The 23,932-nt window shown below is 30.3% G+C and overlaps 1 protein-coding gene across 7 annotated transcripts in view; it reads right to left on the bottom strand.

Moving 5' to 3' along the window:
• Window positions 1-1,543: 1,543 nt before the first annotated feature.
• The window catches only part of Ptpmeg (protein tyrosine phosphatase Meg), a 171,457-nt gene continuing 149,068 nt past the window's right edge, over window positions 1,544-23,932 (bottom strand). For 3 of the 7 annotated variants that reach the window (XR_013028711.1, XR_013028710.1, XR_013028709.1), the window contains 8 exons: window positions 19,718-19,785; window positions 18,010-18,093; window positions 16,160-16,351; window positions 13,913-14,061; window positions 11,031-11,166; window positions 9,719-9,764; window positions 8,758-8,886; window positions 4,639-4,874 (listed from right to left, as the gene is read on the bottom strand). Coding sequence is in view for 3 of the 7 variants with exons in the window: in XM_076503285.1 (XP_076359400.1) it covers window positions 4,837-4,874; window positions 9,719-9,764; window positions 11,031-11,166; window positions 13,913-14,061; window positions 16,160-16,351; window positions 18,010-18,093; window positions 19,718-19,785 (713 nt within the window). In the remaining 4 variants the exon portion in view is untranslated. Of the gene's footprint in view, window positions 4,875-8,757; window positions 8,887-9,718; window positions 9,765-11,030; window positions 11,167-13,912; window positions 14,062-16,159; window positions 16,352-18,009; window positions 18,094-19,717; window positions 19,786-23,932 lie in introns of all 7 variants that reach the window. The other 4 variants (XM_076503285.1, XM_076503286.1, XM_076503287.1 and 1 more) reach the window with 2 other exon arrangements.

Raw genomic sequence — 23,932 nt, 5'->3', positions numbered from 1 at the left:
AAGAATGGTCAATTCAATTTTTAAATTTGCCATAAAAAATGTTAATTGACTTACACTTTAATTTTATGTTTCAAACATTTTAAAAGAATATTTGGTTTAAATACTATTTCAACAATGCATATAAAATATACATCATGTATGACATTTGGCTTCGAGTTTTCTGTTATCAAATAACTAATGTAAAAACGATTTCCTGTAAAAACACAGGTTTCCTTGCGTCCGTCTATCTACATTCTACAGATATATGGAATATTACACAGGTTTCCTTGCGTCCGTCTGTCTATATTCTACAGATATATGGAATATTACACAGGTTTCCTTGTATCTATCTATATTCTACAGATATATGGAATATTACACAGGTTTCCTTGTATCTATCTATATTCTACAGATATATGAAATATTACACAGGTTTCCTTGTATCTATCTATATTCTACAGATATATGGAATATTACACAGGTTTCCTTGTATCTATCTATATTCTACATATATATGGAATATTACACAGGTTTCCTTGCGTCCGTCTGTCTATATTCTACAGATATATGGAATATTACACAGGTTTCCCTGTGTTCGTCTATCTATATTCTACAGATATATGGAATATTACACTGGTTTCCTTGTATCTATCTACATTCTACAGATGTATGGAATATTACACAGGTTTCCTTGTATCTATCTATATTCTACAGATATATGGAATATTACACAGGTTTCCTTGTATCTATCCATATTCTACAGATATATGGAATATTACACAGGTTTCCTTGTATCTATCTACATTCTACAGATGCAACACAGTTAGCTTATTTGAAACTGGATTTTTGATCAGTAAAACTTAAGTTCAAAGGATGTTCATAATTTTAGTAATAAAACTTTGTTCCAGGGTAAATTATATGGATAAATAAGGCCAACAGTCCTGTACAAGAACTCATTACAACACAAAACACAATCCTGTGTAATGATTCACTATGGCATGTAATAACTTACTACAACATAAGTCACAACTATATAACTGATAAATTATAACACGGGAACTCTTGCACATAATAATTCACTATGACATGTGACTATAGTGTGTAAGGGCTCACTACAACATGAGTTACTATCCTGTATAGATAATTCAATGCAATACAAGACTTTATTTCTATAAAATAAATCACAATATTTATTTTGTATAATAACTTGTTATGGCATGTGAATATCTTGTGAAAAAACCCACTAAAACATAAATCATTTATTATGTAATAACTCATAAGCCAAAGGACATTTTAGTGTACAGTAACTCAATATGACCCGTGTAAATATCCCATGTAATACTCACTTTGACGTAAGGAACACTTCTGTGTAAAACTCTTCAAAAAACAGGGGATTTTCCCATGTAATAGCTCACTTTTACATAAGATATTACACTGTGTAATAACTCACTAAAATGTTATGTTGAAGTGAGTTAATACGTGGGATAATATCCTGTGTTGTGATGAATTATTATATAAAATAGTGACCTATTGTTCCATGTAATAATTCACTATGACACAAGCCTTGACAAAAATATATTTTATTTTCCTACAATACCCCTTCTCTGAAAACTGGCAGTTAGGTTTAAGTACTTTGAAGATAAAGCCCACTAAAATAAACACAAAAGAGAACAAGGGTTAACCTTTTCATAACAGTGTTCTTCATTGGTGTAGTGCACATACTGTTTGCAAATAAAAAGTTCTTGCATCATTCAAGCATTGTATTTTATCAGATTTCTTATTCAAAAACTTAAACTTTAACTACACATCTTATAGAACCTTTACATCATTACAAAATTGACAGATATCCGTAAGCTGAACTTACTAAAACTATTTAACTTTCACAAGTCACTAAACCCATCAAATGTTGATTTACATATAAACAGAACACGGACTGAATAAAGTAACCAAACTTCAGGTTACCATATTACACATTTCACAAATGTATTCTAAATAAATCCATCATTTACCATATTTCATCAAACAGTCCTGAAATAATAAGGGCACAAGAAACAAAAAAGATACAGTAAATGATACAACAATAATTCAGTTACGTTTGTATAAAAAAGAAAGTGTTGACTAACAGATACAATGATTATGTCCAAAATGATGAAACCGAAACAGAAAATCATAATGTTATAAAACTTCAGTTTTTAAAATGATTTTTCAACTGTCTGAATTGATATAACATGATTAATATTAAAGAACTTATGTGGTATAGAAGTCCATTTATTACCACCCAAATTTAGGATCTTGTTCATCATATAAACCTTGTATAACTTAATAAAACAAAACACAAACAGTAAAATGTTTTGCATGAAACAATGTTTTTATATCCTCTTTCGGTACACCTGAATATCTTATTGAGTTATCATTAGAAAACAAATCTGGTACATATACCAAAGATTTTTCAGTCCAAAATTAGAAGAAACACAGAAGTGCACATTGTGATGACTCCAATCTCAAGTTTAGCTTGGACTACAGTGGGAAGAATTTCAGCCAGTTCTAGGTAACAGTTTTGAATATTACATTAGTAGATTTTTCCATGTACATGGAAACCCATCAACACAACTATTATATTCCATCCATTTATAAATACTCTGAAAATCCATCTAGTGTTAAGTATTACAAAAAGATAACATAGTGTTGCCTGCAACAATTTAACTTTGATTACAAAACTAAATATATAGTCTACACAAACATAAATATAATATATTGGTAAGTCTCAACCATGTAGAGTAGTTTTGGGTAAAAAACAGTGACCTGTCCTATGAAATTTCAAAAACAACATGATACTAAGAAACAGATTATGTTTATAACAAGAAATAAAGTACACTCAAATGGAGCAACTGATAACCAAACAAGACAGGCAATGAAAGTTTGAAATTGTATAGTTATGTGTAATAAACACTGATAGTCAGAAAGTGTGTTACAAGATAGGATGTGCAATGACAGCATGAAATTGCATAACTGTGTATAAGTACTGATAGTCAGAGAACGTACACAACCTGGTAGAACGAGACAAGTTGTAAACCATACTAGTTGTAAGTAAAACTGTACAAATGTTCACTAATCACTGAAACTCACAAACTATACAACTAGACAGGATAAGCACTAAAAGTCAGAGTCTGTGTAACCAGGCAGAAGTAGCACTGAAAATTAATAGCTGTATATCTAGGCAGAATAAAAGTCAAACTGGATAAAATAAGTAGGATAAGCAATAAAATTAGACATTATAGAATGATGAAAGATACAAAGTAAAAAACAGAAATAGTGTAACCAGACAGGATGATACTTTAAAATTATAAAACTTATAACTAGGTAAGATAAGCAAGAGTAATTTAAAAATGTGTAATTTGGTAGCATAAATTCAGCTTATTGAGTGAACAGTTGGTTACTTTCATGACTATGTGCACTCATTCACAAATTAAAACTTATAAAATGATATTAATATCATTTCTTTTAAAATAAGAAGTTTCTGATGGTCACAAATAGCAGTATGTGAGGAAAACGACACCTCCTCCCGAAATGCTTTCAGTTTAAATTTTAACAACACATACTTTACTCATTCAAGGGGAAGGATTTAAAACTCATAAGAAAAAATGACATCTACTTCATGGCAACACAAAACAGAAATTATGTTAAGTAAACTTATTTTGGTTATGAAACAGTTGAGAAAAAAACAAAACAGTTACAGTTCAGTAGAAAAGAAAAATCACAAATGTTGTAACTGTACATGTAGTAACTATATAAATAATATAAATACAATAGTATCCCCTCATTAAAAAATAATTTAACAGAATAGTATATTTTTTTGCAATAATTATTGATTTCTTAATGTTAATTACATATAAAAAATGAAATATAAAAATTAACTCTATTAACTTGTGTGCCCAAGGATGGAACAAAGTACTAGTTACAGTATCCAAGTTTTACTACACTGTTATCTTTTCACCTTTGTAGAGTAGAGACAACTCTGTCCAGCTTTTAGCATAACACAGAAATACATTACAAGCTTTTTCTTTCAATTCTCACAAACATCTACCATGGTCACCTGACTGATTGGTATACACTGTAATACATAATTTTGTCTTATCAAAAAGACAATGTTTACCAAACTCAATTCACCGTCTCAATTTTAATAATCCTCAGTAAATTAAAAGTGTACTCAACTCGACTATCTCAGTTGGGTAAAAAGATTTCTTCTACTCACACAGACAAATTTCTACCCTAATCTTCTATTTGCATGGTCCAGTTTGTAATGAATAATGTCTATTATACTCTGCTATTTCACTGGCTCAGCTGCATGGAGATATTTCACATTCAGTGTAATTATAAGTACAGCAACCAACTTCTCACAAAGAGTAACTGATATTTTCTGAAGGTAACAAGTCTTCTAACATCAAACATTTCATATGAAACTTGGAGTCAAACTCTTTGAAAACTGGGCATGTTATATTTGAGATATATAGTACAAGTAGAGTTATAACTACTACTTATTATTTGAAAAACAAATTAAGTTTTGAATTAAAGAGAAAAACACCAAACAGACAGTTAACAATTCTTCATAATAGCTTATGCCAATAGCTTCATTTTTGTTTGCAACAGATGGCAGTGATCATTCTAATAGTTTTCCAGCTATTAAATGCTGATGTTTATGTACAAAATTGTTCAGAAGAAGATAAAAGCTACAAAAAATGGAAGCACCTGCTGATTGTACATACTGTTCTAAAACTGCATGTGTTCATCCCACTGTATGACTCTTAATTTGCTGGAAGAATCACATTAAAGAGATGGCCAACAAAGAATGTTGCTTTCTCATCTTTGGTACTCAGCAAGTGGCTTCACTAGTCCTTCTAAAATGAAGAAAAGTTTACAATACACAAGTTATCTATGGTATGAATATATTCTACATTTTTCTCTTTTGTCTGTTACAAAATCATTTAATATCATTTTTATAAGTTATGGCAGATCAAAAGTTATTATGAAACCTAACAACAAAAATACTAGAAGCATTTTATTATCTTACAACAGAAAGATGTTTTGTCATTCTTGTAAGATTGTATGAATTTAAAGAAGACATGTTTTCAAAGCTCATTACATAATAACTACATTCATGAAGAACTATGAAATAAATCATCATCGATTTCAAAGGGATGAAAACACTTAGCACTATAAAAAGTAAAGAACACAATTATATTTAAAGCACCTACAAGGATCTGACAATATCCTGTAACTTCATTTATCTGTAAAAATGTAACAAACTAGTCATAAAATGAAAAAAAAAAAGAGCTCAAGTTGCACGAGGCAAATGTATAAGTTAAATGACTTTCCCTAAAATAAGACAGTCGGGTTATAAGATCTGATGTGGGGAGTATATTATTCATCCACTACAGAAAGATGTTGCACCTATGGGTTGAAAATGGAAGATCATATCCAATTGGAAGGCCAGATAATGATCTAAACCATATAATACTTATGCAACCCTATCCCAGAAATTATCAAATGGGTAAATTAAATGAATGTGTACTAGATTTAAGGGCACAATGGACTGTACATGACTAGTTAATTACATCCAAAACTCATGCTGCTGGGAACAAACATCCATGCAGGCACAGGATGAGGATCATACCATTGGAAAGTCAACTACACTCCAGAAACTGGCCACAGGGTACTGACATCCATGCAGAGGGTAGCAAAAACGATCATACCACACACAAGTTGACTGCAATCAAAATCCCAGGCCATTGGGAACCAACATCCATATGGGTGCAGGAAAGAGAACTGTAACATTTTCACCTCAAGTTCATGGGACAATGAGCAAATGCTTGGTTAAAATTCCATCGTGAGAATAAGCCTACAAACAATCTTGTGAAATATTCCATCTCTGCAGTGTGTGTTACAAGGCTACAGAAATGTAATATACAAGTCAACATGACTTGACAGTACAGATTTAAACAGTTTAAAAATATCTGAAGATGAACCACTTGCCACAGAGTTGATCTAAACAATGAGCAATAATAAAACAAACTTACCCAGTCAAAGACTCACTGAATTCTGAAGAATAGCTACAGGTGTAAAATAACAACCCAAAGATAAACAAACCATTATAAGGTGAAAATAGCAAGAGGTGAATGTATATTGAGCAGTCCACATGCTCAACTGAAGATGAAATGCCAATGAAAAGGGGTAAGGTGTCAAATCGGATGAGAAGACACCTGGAACAAAGTATAGGAGAAATCCCTGGACAAAGGAACAGGAAAGGGTTGTGTTGACACACAGGTTATACATGTGACTCTAGCCTCAGATACACGATCAATATTATATTGCCAATGAAAAAAGGGCCATACATAAGTCCCAAAAAGAAAGAGGCAGTAAACAAACCTGTGAAAAGGTTGCATCATGACCTAGATCTCAATTACAGTGAAATAACATGTGAAGTGAAAACTGAAGATGACAAATGAGGAATTAAATAAAACATCACATCATTTGAAAAAATGCCACATTAGACCTAACTGATTCCGAAGAAGGATTAAGGAAAGATACAGCAAAATCCCGGGAAATTTTAAAAAAATGGATGCTATTTAGTGTGATTTGGTGCAATCTGGGACATAATTTCTTTATGTTTTTTGACATTGCAATGTTGGAAAAGTACACAATATATATCATATAAAATAACAAAAGGAAATTAAAAGACTAAATCAAACTAATAAAAACTATAACTTTCATTTACAGTTTTTAGCAGATTGATTTATTCTTTTAATTTGCATTCATTTTTTAGAAGATATATCAAAATATCTAAAATTAACAAATAAAATAAAAAAGTAAATAAATGAAATTTAAGATTGTTTATCTGCTATTTATTCAGTTTAATTTTTTTCTAAATCAAAATATATTAGTAATATGAGTTAATAAAGCCAAAATAACTCAGTAAATATTTCAAATACAAATCATTTCATTATTATCCTTTTGTCATCAATAACATCATCAACTACTGGTATGCTGCCAATTAAATGTTTGACAGTCATTGCCAATAACTACTTCTCTGCTGCATATATTCCATAGAATTTTCAAATCACATAAAATTACTCTTTTGACAAATCATGACTACCAACAGTTCAAATTGTTCATCTATGCAATCTTGTCATTATACTACTGGTACCTTAATGTCAATGAATTTTCCATTCTTTCACAAATTGACAATACAAACTAAAACATCATATGAAGGAAAGCTATGACATTGCTTAAAAATTCAACTACTGATATGGTTCAATATTAAACTACTGATATCAGTGATATGCCTCAGATATTAAATTTTGTACAGTCACTGACATCAACAACTACTGCTCTGCTGCATGTATTCCATTAAAATTTCAAATTACTTAAAATTACTCTACATGACTACCTACAGTAAAACTTGTTCATCTATACAATCTTGTCAGTAAATTACTGGTACCTCAATATCAGTATATTTTTCATTCTTTCACAATACAAACTGAAACAGCAAATCAAGGAAAGCTTTGACATTGCTTCAAAATAAAATTAATGATATGCTTTAAAATAAACCACTGGAACTGTATGCTGCAGATAATAATAAAATGTTTTTCAGTCACTGATATCAACTTCTGCTCTGCTGCATAAATTACAGTCAAATTTCAAATCACTTAATTTCCTTTAATAAATCTTGGCTACTTTCCTCTTTTTCGAGACAAGGGTTTCCAGTGCTCTCTTCCCAGCTTTTTTTCTCTCCTTCTCTGAATGGGCAGCTCTCTGTGCCTCTGCGGCTTTCTGGACTTTTTCTTTAGCCAAGGTGGCTGGGCCAGATTTCACAGAACCATAGGCCTCAAGCCTTTCTGCCCTTTTCTTCTGATTCTCCCTCAGCTTTGAGGTATACTTTGAAGCTGGTGATCTAATGTCCTTACATATTCTCTTGTCTACAGGATCAAAATGAACATCTTTCCTTTTAAACATTTCAATCGCTGTTGTTTCTGTGGAGCATAGAGAATATTTTATCGTCTGGTATGCACACGAGACCTGCAACGAGACGAAACGAGACTGCCTCCAAGATGGTGGCCAGATTTTTTTTTCTTCTGCAATAAACATTGAAAAAATACGATTTCTCCTCAAAAACCACCTACCCGGGCCCCCAAATCGCTCATATTTTCTCCTCGAATTTACATGAATCTCGTGGGTGATTGTTGACCGTTTGAAAACCGCAGAAATCTGCGTTTCAGCAGAAAAATGGCACACATGAAAATTTAAGCTCAGTGGTTGGCGGATTATACTGAATTTAGTCGTACTACATAAGAAAGTATTACAGTGCACCTTCTCTTAAAAAATGCATTAAATTATATTATGTTAACAACTATACAAAGTTTAATATGGATTTACTGTGTTTCAATGTATATTTAACTGTTTAATTTTTGGTATTCTGTAATGCAAAGCAACTACTGCAATTATGAATGGGAGTTACCTAACCAAAGAAACCGCTGGATTAAGCACCTGGACTTTACCCAATATACACTTGTTTTTAAAGACTAGTTAAACAATGTTTTTTATGTGATATCAACAATTATCTGTGTGTAATCTGTATAATGTCACTACATGATTTACATACAAGTTGATGCACCTATTAACAAGAAGCAATTAAAAAAAGCTAAAACTGTACCAAATGGGTGGAAGTTGGGTACTTATATTATGAGCAGTGTAACTCTATAATAATAACTGTACTATGCTTACAACTGGTTGTGGACATTAGATGTGTAGTTGGACTAAAGACATTCTTGGCTATAGCAGAGAGGTCTCATCTATTTGTTGATTTACTAACGGTTTTGCTGTTGCTAGTGCACAAGTTTGTTTCTTTTTCACCTGCAGTTAGATGGATAAGAAATAGATAACCTCAACATCAAAACCATATGAAGGTTATAACCACTATTTTCTAGTACAAAGTTATACTTTCTGTAGTTTTATATCAGGTCGTATGTTGGCTTCTTTGACTTGTTTCTTGACAAGGAAGGATACATTATATTTAGATTCTCATTAAATTAATACATTTTATATAAATAAACACACACATGCACATAAAGCAATATTACAAGTACATTTCATTGTGTAACAGAATTCTACCTATTAAATATAAATTAATCTAATTAATCAACACAAATATGTGTTATCCATACTTCATACTGCATCTAATAATTAATCGGAACAAATATGTGTTATCCATACTTCATACTGCATCTAATAATTAATCAATACAAATATGTGTTATCCATACTTCATACTGCATCTAATAATTAATCAATACAAATATGTGTTATCCATACAAATCTAATAATTAATCAATACAAATATGTGTTATCCATACTTCATACTGCATCTAATAATTAATCGGAACAAATCTACAGTATCATTTGTACTTCATTGAATGACTTCACATGTCAAGTAATCAATATAAATCTACATATTTGTAGTATATTGCATAACTTTACCTATTAAGTAATCAGAAAAACTCCAATCTTAACAATATTTCATTACATAACTTCACCTGTAACTTTTCAGTTGTATCAGTAGTTGACTGCTTAACTTCAAGTGTTAAATAACCAGAATAAATTTAAAGTCTGTGTGATATTTTACTTTTTAATTTACTACATTAACTGTATATGTAAACCAAATCAGGAGAAACTCTTTATCAACTTACCATTGTATACTTTCAATATTGCCTCACACACAAATTTATACTGGCCCTAAAGAAAAGAAAAAAAAGTCAAATAAGCTAATTTTTAAAACTACCACAATAAAACAGTTTGGAAAATATTAAATAAATTACACACTAAATACAAAAAGAATATTGTAACAAATCTATAATATAATGTTATTCACAAACTTTTAAGTCTAATAAATTAAAACTCTGACGTAAAGAACAACTTAATCATTACTTACAGAAACAGTAATTTTTTTTATGATTAATTCCAAAGGGTTTAGTTGCATGTAAAGTAATACCTTGGTTACAAGTAAAAGGTTTACTCACAGATACAGCTATATGTTTGTTAAATGAAAATTCTACAGTCATAGACACACTAAGTTATTGACACAAGCTATTAATATATTAAAAGTCTATATATCATTGTTTAACAATTCCACTTAGTAAGTATAAATTCATCTAGTAACTAATCAAAACAAATCTACAGTATCAACTGTACTGATTAACTAATCATAATAATTCTATGTTATCTATACTTCAGTATAAAACTTTACCTGTTGACCATTCAGAATGAAGCAACATTTAGATAATTTTTTTTGTTAACTCCTTAGCTGCAGTATGACTGTAAACTGACAAGCAATTGTAGAATACACCATATGGTGTGCTTTAATTTCTTTTGAGCAACAGCCTGTGGAAGGCACCCAACTGATTACTAAATTCTGATTGGTTGATAATTTATTTCTGCTGATGTGACTGATTCACTCATTGGCTTAAAACATGCACTTAAATACATACAAACAAAATATATAAAAAAAGTAAAAAATTATAAAATTCTGAAAAAAATTTTACAGCTAAGGGGTTAACATTAAAAGGTGTACTTACAAACACAGCAATTTTTGTGATTAACTCTAAATGGTTTACTCAAAAATGTAGTTATTTTTAGACTAACAATACAGTTTACTCACTGTTGTAGTTATATTTTAATCATCCAACAAATTACACTCATCACTATTTTCTGATTAAATGCTTTACACATATACAGTTATTTTTTTATTTAACTACAATAATTTATTGGTTAATGTTACATAAAGGTTTTGTAATTGCTGGATTAAATGTATAGGTTTACTCAAAAGTACAGTAACTTAAAGGCTAATGCTACAAAATTTACTCACATAAATACCAGTTACATTAGAAACATGCTACTGGTTTATACTCCAAATTGCTTATCTAAAAACCACAATTCAGTAAGAAAATTTCCAGTTTAACAAGAATTTAGTTGATAAATACTAATTAAAAAAAAGGAACATACAGCAGTTTGAATGAGCATTGCTCGCTGATCTCTCATGGCCCGGACAATGTCTAGGGGGTAAATGGGTTCGTTGGCCTCAATAAGGCACATAGCTGTCTCCATCAGAATTAACACCCCTGTCCTACCAATTCCTGCACTAAGATCCAAAGAGAAAAATATAAAAATGGAGATAACTAATAAGTAAATATTACAACTAAGAGCTTTAGACCAAGTGAGAAGATGCTAATTAATCAACTTATCTAAAGGTACATATAAACTTTATAAATTTTAATTTTAAATGAATGGATAAAAGATGACTATCAGACAAAAACAGTGTCAGCACATGACATTGAATCTTCCCTGCATGTACTTAAAACCATAAATCCCTACTAATATAGTCACACTATTATAAACCTAAACCTACAAATGCCAAGCAGTATTACAACTTTGTTAACACATATGATCACATACAAATGTGAAAGAAACTGAACAACAAAAAATATCCCAAATTCAAGCACTTTCAAACAGTTGACCACAGCTATTCAGGAAAATAAAGAAAGGGTGACAGTTAGTGCAATGTAATATATAAGTACAGATGAGAACATCATGTAAGCTGGACCTAACAGACAAGTTTGTCTTGGAGACGATGGTGTCAGATTTAGTATGTACATTATACGAAAGACACAGGAGTGATAGCCGAAGAAAAAAGTTTGAACAGTTTTCAAACAAAAATCTAAAAAAAATCTGAACTGGAGAAAATAGTGAACTGGAGAAAATAGTATTTTAAAACAATATATAAAAAAATAAAAAAAAAATTAAATTGCAAAGTTATATTTGGGATATTTTTTGAGACAAACGTCTAGATTGTTGTCATTCACTATTACAGTACTTAATGATGCTATCTAGTAAGCTTCTTTAATTTATTTTTTGCTGTTTGATATAAACTTTGTCTCTACATCTATCACTTCAATATATACATAGAGTGGTCAGGCATGTTAAAGTATTTTGAGGCCACAAGTTCTTTTTTTTCACCTCTACTTGAGAAAATGAACTCCATAGCCTCCAATTACCTAGATTTACAGAGCTATAAACTAGAAAACCAAACCACATATCATACCCTCTTATCATATACTGTTTATCAGGAAAATAGCAATAATTCAACCTGACATTTGCTATCACATTATTTATAACCAACATAAAGGGATAATTTGAATACAATATATTTCATATAAAGCTAGCTTCTTCTGTGACAGCTTTTGAAACATGGCAAAACAATTATGGCTTAGTCAGAAAATCACTTAAATTACAATAGTATTATGACAATATTCTTTGCACAGGTTATCATTTTATATTATAAATTTAATATTTGAAATAAAATAGAAATTCAGTAAAGTACAAACAGAAACTATAACAAAAATTAGGTTTAAATTTTATCAAGACTTCATGTGGAAAGAACTACAAGACCCACACTTGAATATTAAATTTGTTTTTATGTATATATTTTATTTATTGCTATAAAAGTAAATAAAAAGTACAAGTTAGAAACTAATTAGACAAGAAAATATACATTAAAAAGAAAATTAAATAAAAAATTCTCAGCTACGTATGCACGTGAGCTGAATGTGCATTATTTAATTCAGTATTTCATTTACTGCAATTTGATTTATGTGCTTATAAAGTGATTTCTTGTTTGGTTATGGAGGCTCAAAGAACAACAAAACCATATGTAAACTAGCTTGAGGTTAAGATAAGTAATTGTAATTTTCTGGATTCATTCTAAAAAGAAAAAAGTAATTTTTATTTCATATATTTTGTGGCAGTTACAAGATTGAGACCACATACTGTTAAGGTAGAGAAAATAAAAGATACAGTACAAGGTTTCACTGACAACTATGGTAATCAGTTTAGGAGGTTCTAAAGCTTAGGTAACTCAAATATAAAAACTGTAAGATTTAAAAAGCATTTTTACTGTTAACATGAAAATCCCCTTGCACACAGACTAATCACAGTCCAAGTCAGATACGTCTGAAAATTCATGAATAAATCTTCAGTAGAAATACATTACTAAACACAGAACCTTTGTGTACTTGTGCCTAAAAGCACATCAAATTCTGTAAACACACATTAAGTAAATTTGAAATCATAACTTCACAGTATATATTAATTCACAAAAGTGAGAGTGGTCCAATGAATCAACTTCATGCACAGTTAAACCTAGACATGTCAATATTCATACCAATTTAAATTTACACATTTGAAATACTGTAAATGACTTAAATACACACATAAATAGTTCTGGTACTTAAATTAATAAATATAATATATTGGTACTAACTTAAATTGACATATGCGAAAGTGTTAGTGACTTGATCTGGTATGCACCAAATCTACAGATTTTTAATACAGTTAAGGGTTGTGCCAAGAAGTAAGGCTACAGGTTCTAAATACGAATGTCTAATTCTGTATTAAACTAACTAAGTGTGATGTGTAAGTATATTTTACCTTCTACTCAATGATATTGTTCTGTTTCAACCTTTATTTTTTACTGTATGCCACCTGTAAAAATGTCTAATGTATACATATATTTGTACAAGACACAAACCCAGTTATGTGGCTGAATGAAGAAACTCAAAAATGAAAGAATTACAAAACTGCTCTAAGAATGTAAAACTGAATATCTTTAGTTCCTCATAAAGATTGAATAGAAAGTGACTGAACCATGTTTCTTAATCACAACATTTATTAAGTTTTTCCAGTCTCATACCTGTCTACAACGGATACTGTGAACTCCATCATCCATCCCCTATTTTGCCTGACCTTCACAGTAAATCACTAGAATCCATAATTCCCCTCCATGATCTGGCTACACTGGATACTACACAATTTGTTATCATCACACTTACCTGCAGTGGACTACAGTGGACTCCACCACTCCTACTCTGTTTTGCCTAACCTTCACAGTAAACTCTAGAAAATCACTAGCATCCACAGGCACTCCATGATCTGGCCATGCTGTGTACTGCATGTGAGTGATATGTCTTTCTTCAGAACTCTAGGAATTCCAGAGAAACATTAGGCTGTCAATTACCAATTTCAGTTAAAAAATAAACTACAAGATAGTTTGTAATAAATAACCACAATACTTCGAAGATCAGAGGTAATTTGGATTCTATAAATACTGTTTGTAATTTAAGACATGATGATGAAATATGAGATATGACAAACTTTTAAATGGTTATTGCAGTCCAAGTAGTAACGTGACATATATGACACTGAGAAATGACTAAGATTTAAACATTAACTGCAGTTAACACATAGCTGAAACATTAGAGACAACTACAATCAATGTGTTAACAGTGAGAAAAACATATGACTAGACTTGAAACAGTCTACAGGTCAACTCTTTCCATTCAAGCATAGCTAGTAACACAAATTTTCTTAATTTTATCAGACAATATTAAAAAACAATCACCAATTCTCCCTAGTATAGGAATTGTGACATTTGCTTTCAAGGTGTCCCCTTCTACTTTAATTTATTTGCCACCTCTAAAACAACAACATTTAAAGTAAATTATTCACTATAATATTGTTATTACTCAGGCAAAGCATAATTTTTTTATAGTCTTCACTCTTATTTAATCAGAGAGCCATAAACTAGAAAAATTAGGCACCTTTTATCACACCTACCTGTCAAAAATTGTCAACAGTCTTTTCTGATGTTTAATATTATATTATTTATAACCTATAATCCAAGTTAAAACCCTATTACCACAGGAAACACACTGAGGAATCTAGATGAAGTTTTACCGGCTTTTGTTGCACAGTTAGAAAGCTAGAACATTTATGCAAGTTATAGGGCATTGCTTGCTTCATATGTTAATATTAATGTTCTTTGGTTCATTATTTAATTATATAAAAAATGATTTAATGCAGTAGGGTTAAGTTTCATCAACAGAAAGAAGGCCAAGGAAAATACCATATTTCTTGTTTTTCACGTGTATTCTTTAGTCATTATTATAACTAGAACCAAAATGTAAAAATCAGAAATGTTTTAGGTATGATAAGTTAAAACAAATAAAACTTTTTCATGACGTATGCTCAGAAGTAGCTCATGCATAAGGTAATTTGATAGAGTAGTGTGAGCTATCAGTGATGTCGAGAAACCCACTTGTAGAGAAATTTATATGCAAAAACGGCTCGTTTGGGTTGAGAAAATATTTTACATAGAAGAGTGAACAACGTTTCGACCTTCTTCAGTCATCGTCAGGTTCACGTGCAAAATGGCTCGTTTGGGTTGAGAAATTATTTTACATAGAAGAGTGAACAACGTTTTGACCTTCTTCGGTCATCGTCAGGTTCATGTGCAAAAACGGCTTGTTTGGGTTGAGAAAATATTTTACATAGAAGAGCAAACAACGTTGTTCGACCTTCTATGTAAAATATTTTCTCAACCCAAACAAGCCGTTTTTGCATATAAAGTGTGAGCTATGTTTTCACCAAGTGATTTACAACTTACATGACACAAATATTAGTTAGACATGGTTCAGAGGAACAATAAAATATAATCATGCATGTAATGTTACAAATTTAAAGATATTTATGATAAACAAATGTAGTTTCATGTTGCAATATGAAAACATTTTAGAAAATAAAAAAGTGTTTATGGTGGTTACAGAGTTGCTTGAGTTGAACAACCTCGTATAGAGTTTTACTGAACAAAAAAGACTGACATTTATAAAGAAGATTTCAAAGATTGTGAAAATTAAAGCTGACAATTTAAATAAAATTTGAAAAAAATTTAAATTGTAACTAAAAAATACATATTAGTATGAGAGGAGACTAATAAATAAATTGTGACTACAGTCACTGTGATACAGAAAGTGACTTAAATAGGAACTTTAACCCATGTGTGACTACAAGAGATGATCACTACATAAACAGTAGCTATAAAAATGCATTGAAAATAATGAAATTAACCCACAAGATTGAGCAGTTTTGAAGAGTGTACTTTTCTTCAAAAGTAGAAAGTGTGCAGGTGTCAATATGTAAATAGTAACCACAGTTCAGGTGAATGATAATTAGACAAATACAGCCACGACTTTAAACAAAGGTTTCTAATGCACAGCAGGCTGATGAAAAGTATGACGTACCTCAATGTGTATGAGGGTGAACTCCCGCTGGACAAAGGACGGACTTTCTACTTCTACTAGACAAGTCACTTGAAGACGTCCATACTCTACCGTGTCATATAGTTCTGGCCAGTACTTATGACATTTAACTCGCCCACGTTCCATTAAAGTTGTTACCATTACTATTAGTGTAGACTGCTGTTCCCACACCATCTGAAAAGCACATTAAAATTAAAAAAAATTAAAAAACTGAAAAATATATAAAAATACCCTATAAAACCAATACGTACGTAGCTTTTCAGTGTCCTTTAACACTTTCATAATACATATTTTTTCTCTGCATGACAGAAGGTTTTACAGAATTACATTCAAAATTTAATTAATTTACTTTAATGTTGTATGTATAAACTTAGCATAAAAATACAGCTAGTAATCAAAATGTTAATATTGTGTAAGTTTCAAGTTTTTAACTTTTATATAGACTGTATTTACTGTATGTAGTGTAGCCATACAAAGGTGAAAAAGTCACACACAAATTTGACATTTACAGAGTATTTGTCATGTTTTTATCTTTGGAAAAGAAAAAAAGGAATTCAACAGAGATTACTATACAAGGTTGCAAATCACTAATAGCCACCCTGCACAGTCATCCCTACCAATTGCCAGAACCACAAATAAGCAGTGGAGCCACAGGTAATCGGCTAGTATTACTAACATTGCACATAATCAAACATAAGATGCAATGAAATGTTTAAAAGTAAGATACAGAAAAAAAAGTACACACTGTTTGTTTTTGTAGAAAACCTTAAAAGAAGATTTGGTTATTCTAATTTCACATATAGTTAATTTTTTTTTTATTTTTTTTTCCTGTCTTTTACATTTTTATGACTTATCACAGCAAAAGTCAACAGTGCCATTGAGATTTAATTACAGTACCTTCGGCAGAGACCTAAAAGCTTTTAACAAGATTATATTACCTTCATGCAAGATCTTATTACACTTTGAGAACTGTATGATATATATTTAGAATTTGTTTAAACTTTTCATTTAAAACATTAATAATATACAACAAGATATGAATATAACTGTCTCTCTAATTATATCTAGCAAAGAAAAACAAAGTACTATCATGGATAAAGTAGCCAAGAATACTACAAACAGTTACATTTACAAGATGAAACCTGCACATCCATGTAGTATAAAATGAGCCCTTTCTGATAACTATATACATGTAGCAACTACATGAAAGTAGGCTTGAGTAAAAGTATAGAAGTATATAATGTGACAAAAAATTATTAATTATTTTTAAGCATTCTAGCCAGATAACTTTGAGGTTTGTACCAGTAGAGCAAGTAAGCATACTTATTGCATAGATATGCATCTGACATTACCTTAAACAAGACTGAGTGTGCAAATAATGAGACTGTTCATAGCTTGTGGCTCACATGGTAACTAAACCTGAAGTTTGACTATATTTTTAAAAATTTATTTTGAAATAAAGAAATTAAACCTCATAAAACATAGAGGTTCTAAATGATAACAAATTATAAAGTTAATTTCATTCACACACAACACATTTACAGAAAAAGACATTTAATTAAAATTAGATTATAGCCCATATTAACTTGTTTAAAAAGTTACTTGGGGTGGAAGTGTTAGGTTACATTGAAAATCCACTGAGATGAAAAAAACTTTAAATGCTCTTATGAATCTATAACTTCATAACCTCAGTTATAAGTTATTAATTCCAATGTAGCATTTTCCATTAAATAAACACTGTCTTCATGTACAACTGTTACTACAAATAAATTAATTTGAAAAAAAAAATAAAAGTTCTGACACAGTTGTAACAGTATCAAATAACCTCTTACCTGCCAAAAATCAACAATTGTGTTTGGAAGTGGGCCTTGTGTAGCAATGTAACGATTTACAATTCCTGATGTTGGGATTTCCATCTGAAGATAAAACAAGTTGTTTCAATAGCAATTAATTTGTTATTAAAATCCAGAGCAGACAAGTTAAACATTATCAACATTCTAAACAATATAAACTGTATCATGCCTGACTATCCCCTACAGGTTCATGACCAGATTTGTTTAATCTATTAAGATTTTTAGTGTGTTAGGATGTTATTAGTTAATCAAATCTTTAAGTTGTTCTCAACTGTACCTTAAACAGTTTTGTAACACAATTCCAAGCTTTACAGAAAAAATATACCTTAGTCTTTCGATGCAACTGTCATCAGAAAAGTTAAAAAATGTAGATTATAATGAAGCAATTCATATCTACAACATGACAAATGGTTCCCTTTACTTCACCTAATGTAAGTTTAAGACATTCAGATTTTTTGCTTGTTTACAAGAGTAGATACTAAAAATGTTATTGAGAACCATCTTGATCTAATGCATTCATTAAGATGTCTACTGTCTGTAGATTTTTTGTTGTTAATAGATGTACTACATTGCTTTATATAAAACATCATTACTGGACAAAGAAGTATAAATTTACTAAATGTATATTTAAGTTAATTAACTAATTCAGTAAGGATGCAATTGCACTATACAATTTGATGTGAAACTTGTATTATATCATCGGGTTACTTCTTTTGAATTATTTGGTAAAAATAATGTGAAGTTCCATCCATATAATAATAACAACAAAAAATATTATTCCTTTTTATTTTCTATAATGTTTCTACAGCCATATTTACTTACAAGTTGTAGGCCTAAGTTCTTAAATAAACTTTTTAACAAACTCTTCAAAATATAAACCTAACTAATATTGTTTGCTATTTTCAGAAACTAAATTAAAAAAATGTTTTGAAAGAAAATACAAGACAAAGAAATAATACTGTTTGGTTTTATGAAGAGCATCTGCTAAATAAGAACCAATTATATGACAAAAAGTATGGAGACATGAATAAACTATTCATATGCAAGAAAAGGGTTTTGATATATAGGAATCAATTACATGGCAGAAGATGTAAAACAAATATTGATATATAAGACAAAGAAATAAGGTAGGAATGAAATTTTAGATTTTTTGTTACAATTTCTAATGTACAGAAGCCTATCATATGTACAGAAGCTTATCATATGATAAACAATATTATTTATTGATATAATGTCTGAATTTCATAAATTTCCAAAACGACAAGATAGTAACTGCAGTAATTATATGAAATGCTTGCAGTTTTCTTTAAATGCAATACATACATACATATATATATAAAATACACTGAATATGAAGAAATGTTAGATATTGAATGAATAAGATTCTGTTCAACAATAATACTGTAATGAAATGAGAAACACCTTCAACACTGAAGAATGAATTAAGTCATTTTTCTTATTATATAAGAAACAAAACTTTCCCTTACTAAAATTATTTACTTTTTCATTTTTTTACCCAGAATACAATCTCTAACTTCAAGTCTTGTTGGTAGTTTTACTTTAAAAGTATATTAATGTATTACCTTGTGTAGTTATTTGATAGTAATTTTGCTGGAATACTTTAAATATATTATGTTTTATGGTAAAGCTTGAGAACAAAGTTAAAATACTTTCCAATTTAACTTACATTTACATGGCTTGCATTGATGTAATCTCCAACAGTCCCTCGCTTAAGCACAACTCTCGTAGCATCATCTTAAATCAAACAAGAAAAAAATCAGTGCTAATAAAACCCTGATATATATATATATATATATGTTAGCATATACATACAAAGAAAGTTTACTCTGAACATATGAATCTATTTTACGGAAGTCTTTGTTTTTTAATGGTTACAACCACTTCCTCAACATATAGCATGATTCATACATACAAACCCATTTTATTTTTAACATTTGAAAAAAAAAAAGACCACAAGCAGTGTAGCTTGACCATGCTATATGGTTACTACATGTATCATACCTAACATAATCAACACCAGTGAAGATTATTTTAAATGTAACTTCAACATTATTTTATTATACATATAATTACTTTAATATAATCACAAAAGTGGAGATTACATGAAATGTAACTTACACATGCTGTGATTATGCATAAGTTTAACATAACCCACAAGTGGTCATTATACATACTATTTGTAAAGCAGAACAAACTGGCTTGAGATACCAATGACCTACACAGACTACTGAAACTGTATATTTGAGATTTGTGCTACTAGTACTTATTTTATTTTCATCTCAACCCTTTATACATTGGTAATATTCATGATTTTACAAAACAGGAAAATATTAGTACTATTCAGAGTACTGATCACTATATGTACAACTAATGTATCCAAGTGTACTATGATTTGTAAAACCAATTAATTCTGTGATAAACAGATTAATTTAATTTTCAATCATATTCAGTTTGAAATAGCAAAATAATATTAGAAAAGTTAATTTACATATTTTTTGTTACATATGGATACATGACTATAGTAAAAATTTACTTTTACAGTACTTTTGTGAAACAAAACTAATGTTAACTACTTTTTGAGGTCTATGATACTTAATTTCATACAAAACTCATTTTATCTTGTTTTCTTATTTATTTTTATTACTTTATATCATTACTGGGTATTTTAAAACCTCAACAAAATCTCATGAGACACATGAGCTAAATGGTAAGTCAAGAAATTACAAGGTTCAAAACAATGTTATCCTGTTTCTGAACTGATGATGAGAGAGAGACAAACATCGACACCATCCAACATCTATATATTACTCTTAAATATATTTTATGTACAGCTTTTATGTCACAAGCTGTAAAATTATAAAAGGACCCACTATATAAATTAATTGCTTCTCATTGGCATGAGAAGGTGTGAGTAATTAGCATTTAAACAGTTGATACAAGCTAAACAGAAACTCCCCACTAAAAAGCCATTATTTTAAAACCAGAGGTCTTGCAGGTTTAGAATGATTACTTAGCACAAAATTACTCCCACAATAAATCATGAAATAGTGATATCATGATTTTAGATAAATTGGAGAAGTTTCGTTCATGTACCATCTTCAAGATGATGTCCACAGCTTGTGTACCTACCAAACAGAGTGCTTTAACCTTGGACTACAAAGTTTAAATAATTAAAACTATTGATTCTGGTATTTTTCATAGTGATGTCTAAAGGAAATTTGATGTGTAGTCCAATATACATAATTTCGAAGAAAAAGTTTGATGTTATGAAAATGGATGAAAACAATAAAATCAAACCTAACTGTACACATTTATAGTGTTCAGCAGTAGATAATGCAAATACAGCATCATTAAAATGGATTAACAACCCATTCTCCATGCAAAAACTGGAGAACTGGAATAAAAATTTAATCATCCCAACTTCAAAGTCAGCAAAGTCTTAACATGGCATCTCCTTTAATTAAGTTTGTGGTAAAGCTTCTTGTGTCAGCAATGATATGGTTGATGACTGGGTGTCAACGTCATTACTAGTGTTAGTCAAAGTCTATGCCTCAAAAGATATTTGTAATACTGATGAAACTGGGTTATTTCTTCTTCTGATGCCTCATACGACTTTAAAAATAAAAAAATGTAGTTTGTTCAGGAGGAAACAAAAGTAAAGAAAGAACTGCAGTGATGTTGTGTGCAAACACTGGTGGACTGAAAAAGGAAAATAAAAAAAGCTGCAGTTTCAGAAACACGAGCTAATAATCCTCAATTATTAGACAGAGAGGAAAGTATGGATGGATAACATCTTATTCACTGACTGGATATACAAAGAAAATAAGTTCAAAATTAGAAAAGGCCTTATGTTTATCAACAAGCACCAGCTCATTTAGACATAGATGACCTGAAGTCAACAAAACTTGTGTTTATCCTGCCAAGTACAAAATAAAAACTGCAGTTGGTGGACCAGAACGATGATAAATATTTCAAGTTTCAAACAAAACAGACTGTAAAGAATATGCTAGTGTCTCTCAATTATGGAGAAAAGTTCAAAATAATTGGCATCAAAGTTGCAATCAATATGATACATTCGCTGTTGCAGAAAAAAACCGAGTTGACCACTACCAATTGCTTCTGTAAAGCATCATTTACTCACAGATAAAATACTGCTAATCTCAGCATGGAAGTGTTGAAAATGTTAAATCCAGTGAAACTTCTAATGAGACCCCTGACAAAGAAGTCTACTATCTCTGGTAAAGCCTGTCTCAATGCCTCAAAAGCTGCCAGAGATGTCATTTCTGGACTTTATGGATGCAGACAATAAAATTGAAGTTTCAGAGTCACCATCTGATGATGACTTTATTGCTTCCATTTTGGAACAGCAAAATTGCAAATCAGATGAGGATACTCCATTATCCCCTGTCACTGCTAAAGTGTCTTCAATGTCATCAGCAATGAATTACCTAATGGACCTTAAATCTCATGAAAATATGCAAGCATCATTTTTATACAACTGTGGCAAATTGAAAACAAGATGTTTTTGACACTCTGTTTAAGCATCTGTCAAACCAAGACTGTGAACTTCATTAAGTAAAATTTTGCCTTTTCAAGTAGAATGACAATTCTGTCTGGATGTACTGGTGATGTAAATAATCCTGTTAAGTGAAATAAAAAACACTGAAGGCTTAATTTTAGTGTTGGATATATTTTAGCATTATGTGTGAGAAAGAATAACCATGCTGTGGGGCACTGTAATTATGGAAGCCATGTTTTTGTTTTATGAAACCACCAGCTGGTTATGACAAGGTTTAACTGCATGTTAAAAATATTAGCATCAAAATGTAATTTATACAATAAATTTCCATCTCTATGTTTAATTTCTTACTTTCAAGATGAAATATTAAACTAAACAGATAAATCTATGCTTTTGTTGTCATGTGATGGGTGAGTACACTCAATCGTCTCCCTTTTAGTTTGTATAACATCAATAGTGAAGCAGCTTCACTGTCCAAGTGTAGCTTGCACTGTTCAAGCTTCTGCATTTCCTCAAGAAGCAATAAAATTTAATAGCTCATGACAGAAGACCCTCTCACCTATCCTCAGGTTTCAAGGCATTTTTCAAAACAAAATTATGTTATTTGATATAAACGTTTATATCCACTAGAAAGAGCTTATTGCTTATTTTGAGCTTGCAATCATCCTTTTGAATTTGGAGGCAAAATACATTAATCTAGAGAAAGTGAGTGATGTGCATGTGTGTATTTGTGTGAGGGAAATTGATATCCTTAATATCAATGATTTTTAAACATATTTTTGTTTATTTAGAATGCCAGTTCAATTACAGTTTGTAACAAACATCAAGTGAAAAGAAACTCCAGAAGTAATATAGTTTTATTTTAGAAAGTAGTTTTATTCTAAAGACAGATGAACTGAAGACTTTTGGCTAACAGATCCAATACTTTATCCAAGAGTACAAGCCATCCCTGCCTCCCTTCATTCAGAATGCTTTTTAACTGTGATTAGAAACTTCATATGTTAAGATCAGAAAATTAGTAGACTGATTTACCATCACAATCAAAAATGTAGTAATCTAATTAAATTCACTTATATATTTGTTATTACAATATTTCACTGTCATTGAAGAAAGCTGACAATGTTTGTTAAAATATTTACTTTCATTGCTTCATAATAAAACTTAAACTATAGTTGTTTGTGGATATTCTATTTTAGTAGGTTATGTATTATTTATGTTCTAAGATGCATATTTGAAATGTACATCAATATTTATTTTATTTTAACAACAAAAGTTAGAGAAAAAACTTAAGTTAGTTCAGTTCAGAGTCAGTGTACAAGAATCTGCTAAAATGTTCCCACCATACGTTGCTCTTTGGAAAAT

This window comes from Tachypleus tridentatus, chromosome 6 (assembly GCF_004210375.1).
Source record: "Tachypleus tridentatus isolate NWPU-2018 chromosome 6, ASM421037v1, whole genome shotgun sequence".
Lineage (NCBI taxonomy): Eukaryota > Metazoa > Arthropoda > Merostomata > Xiphosura > Limulidae > Tachypleus > Tachypleus tridentatus.
Note: the sequence above shows the minus strand (reverse complement) of the source record. Positions and strands in the feature narration are given on the sequence as shown.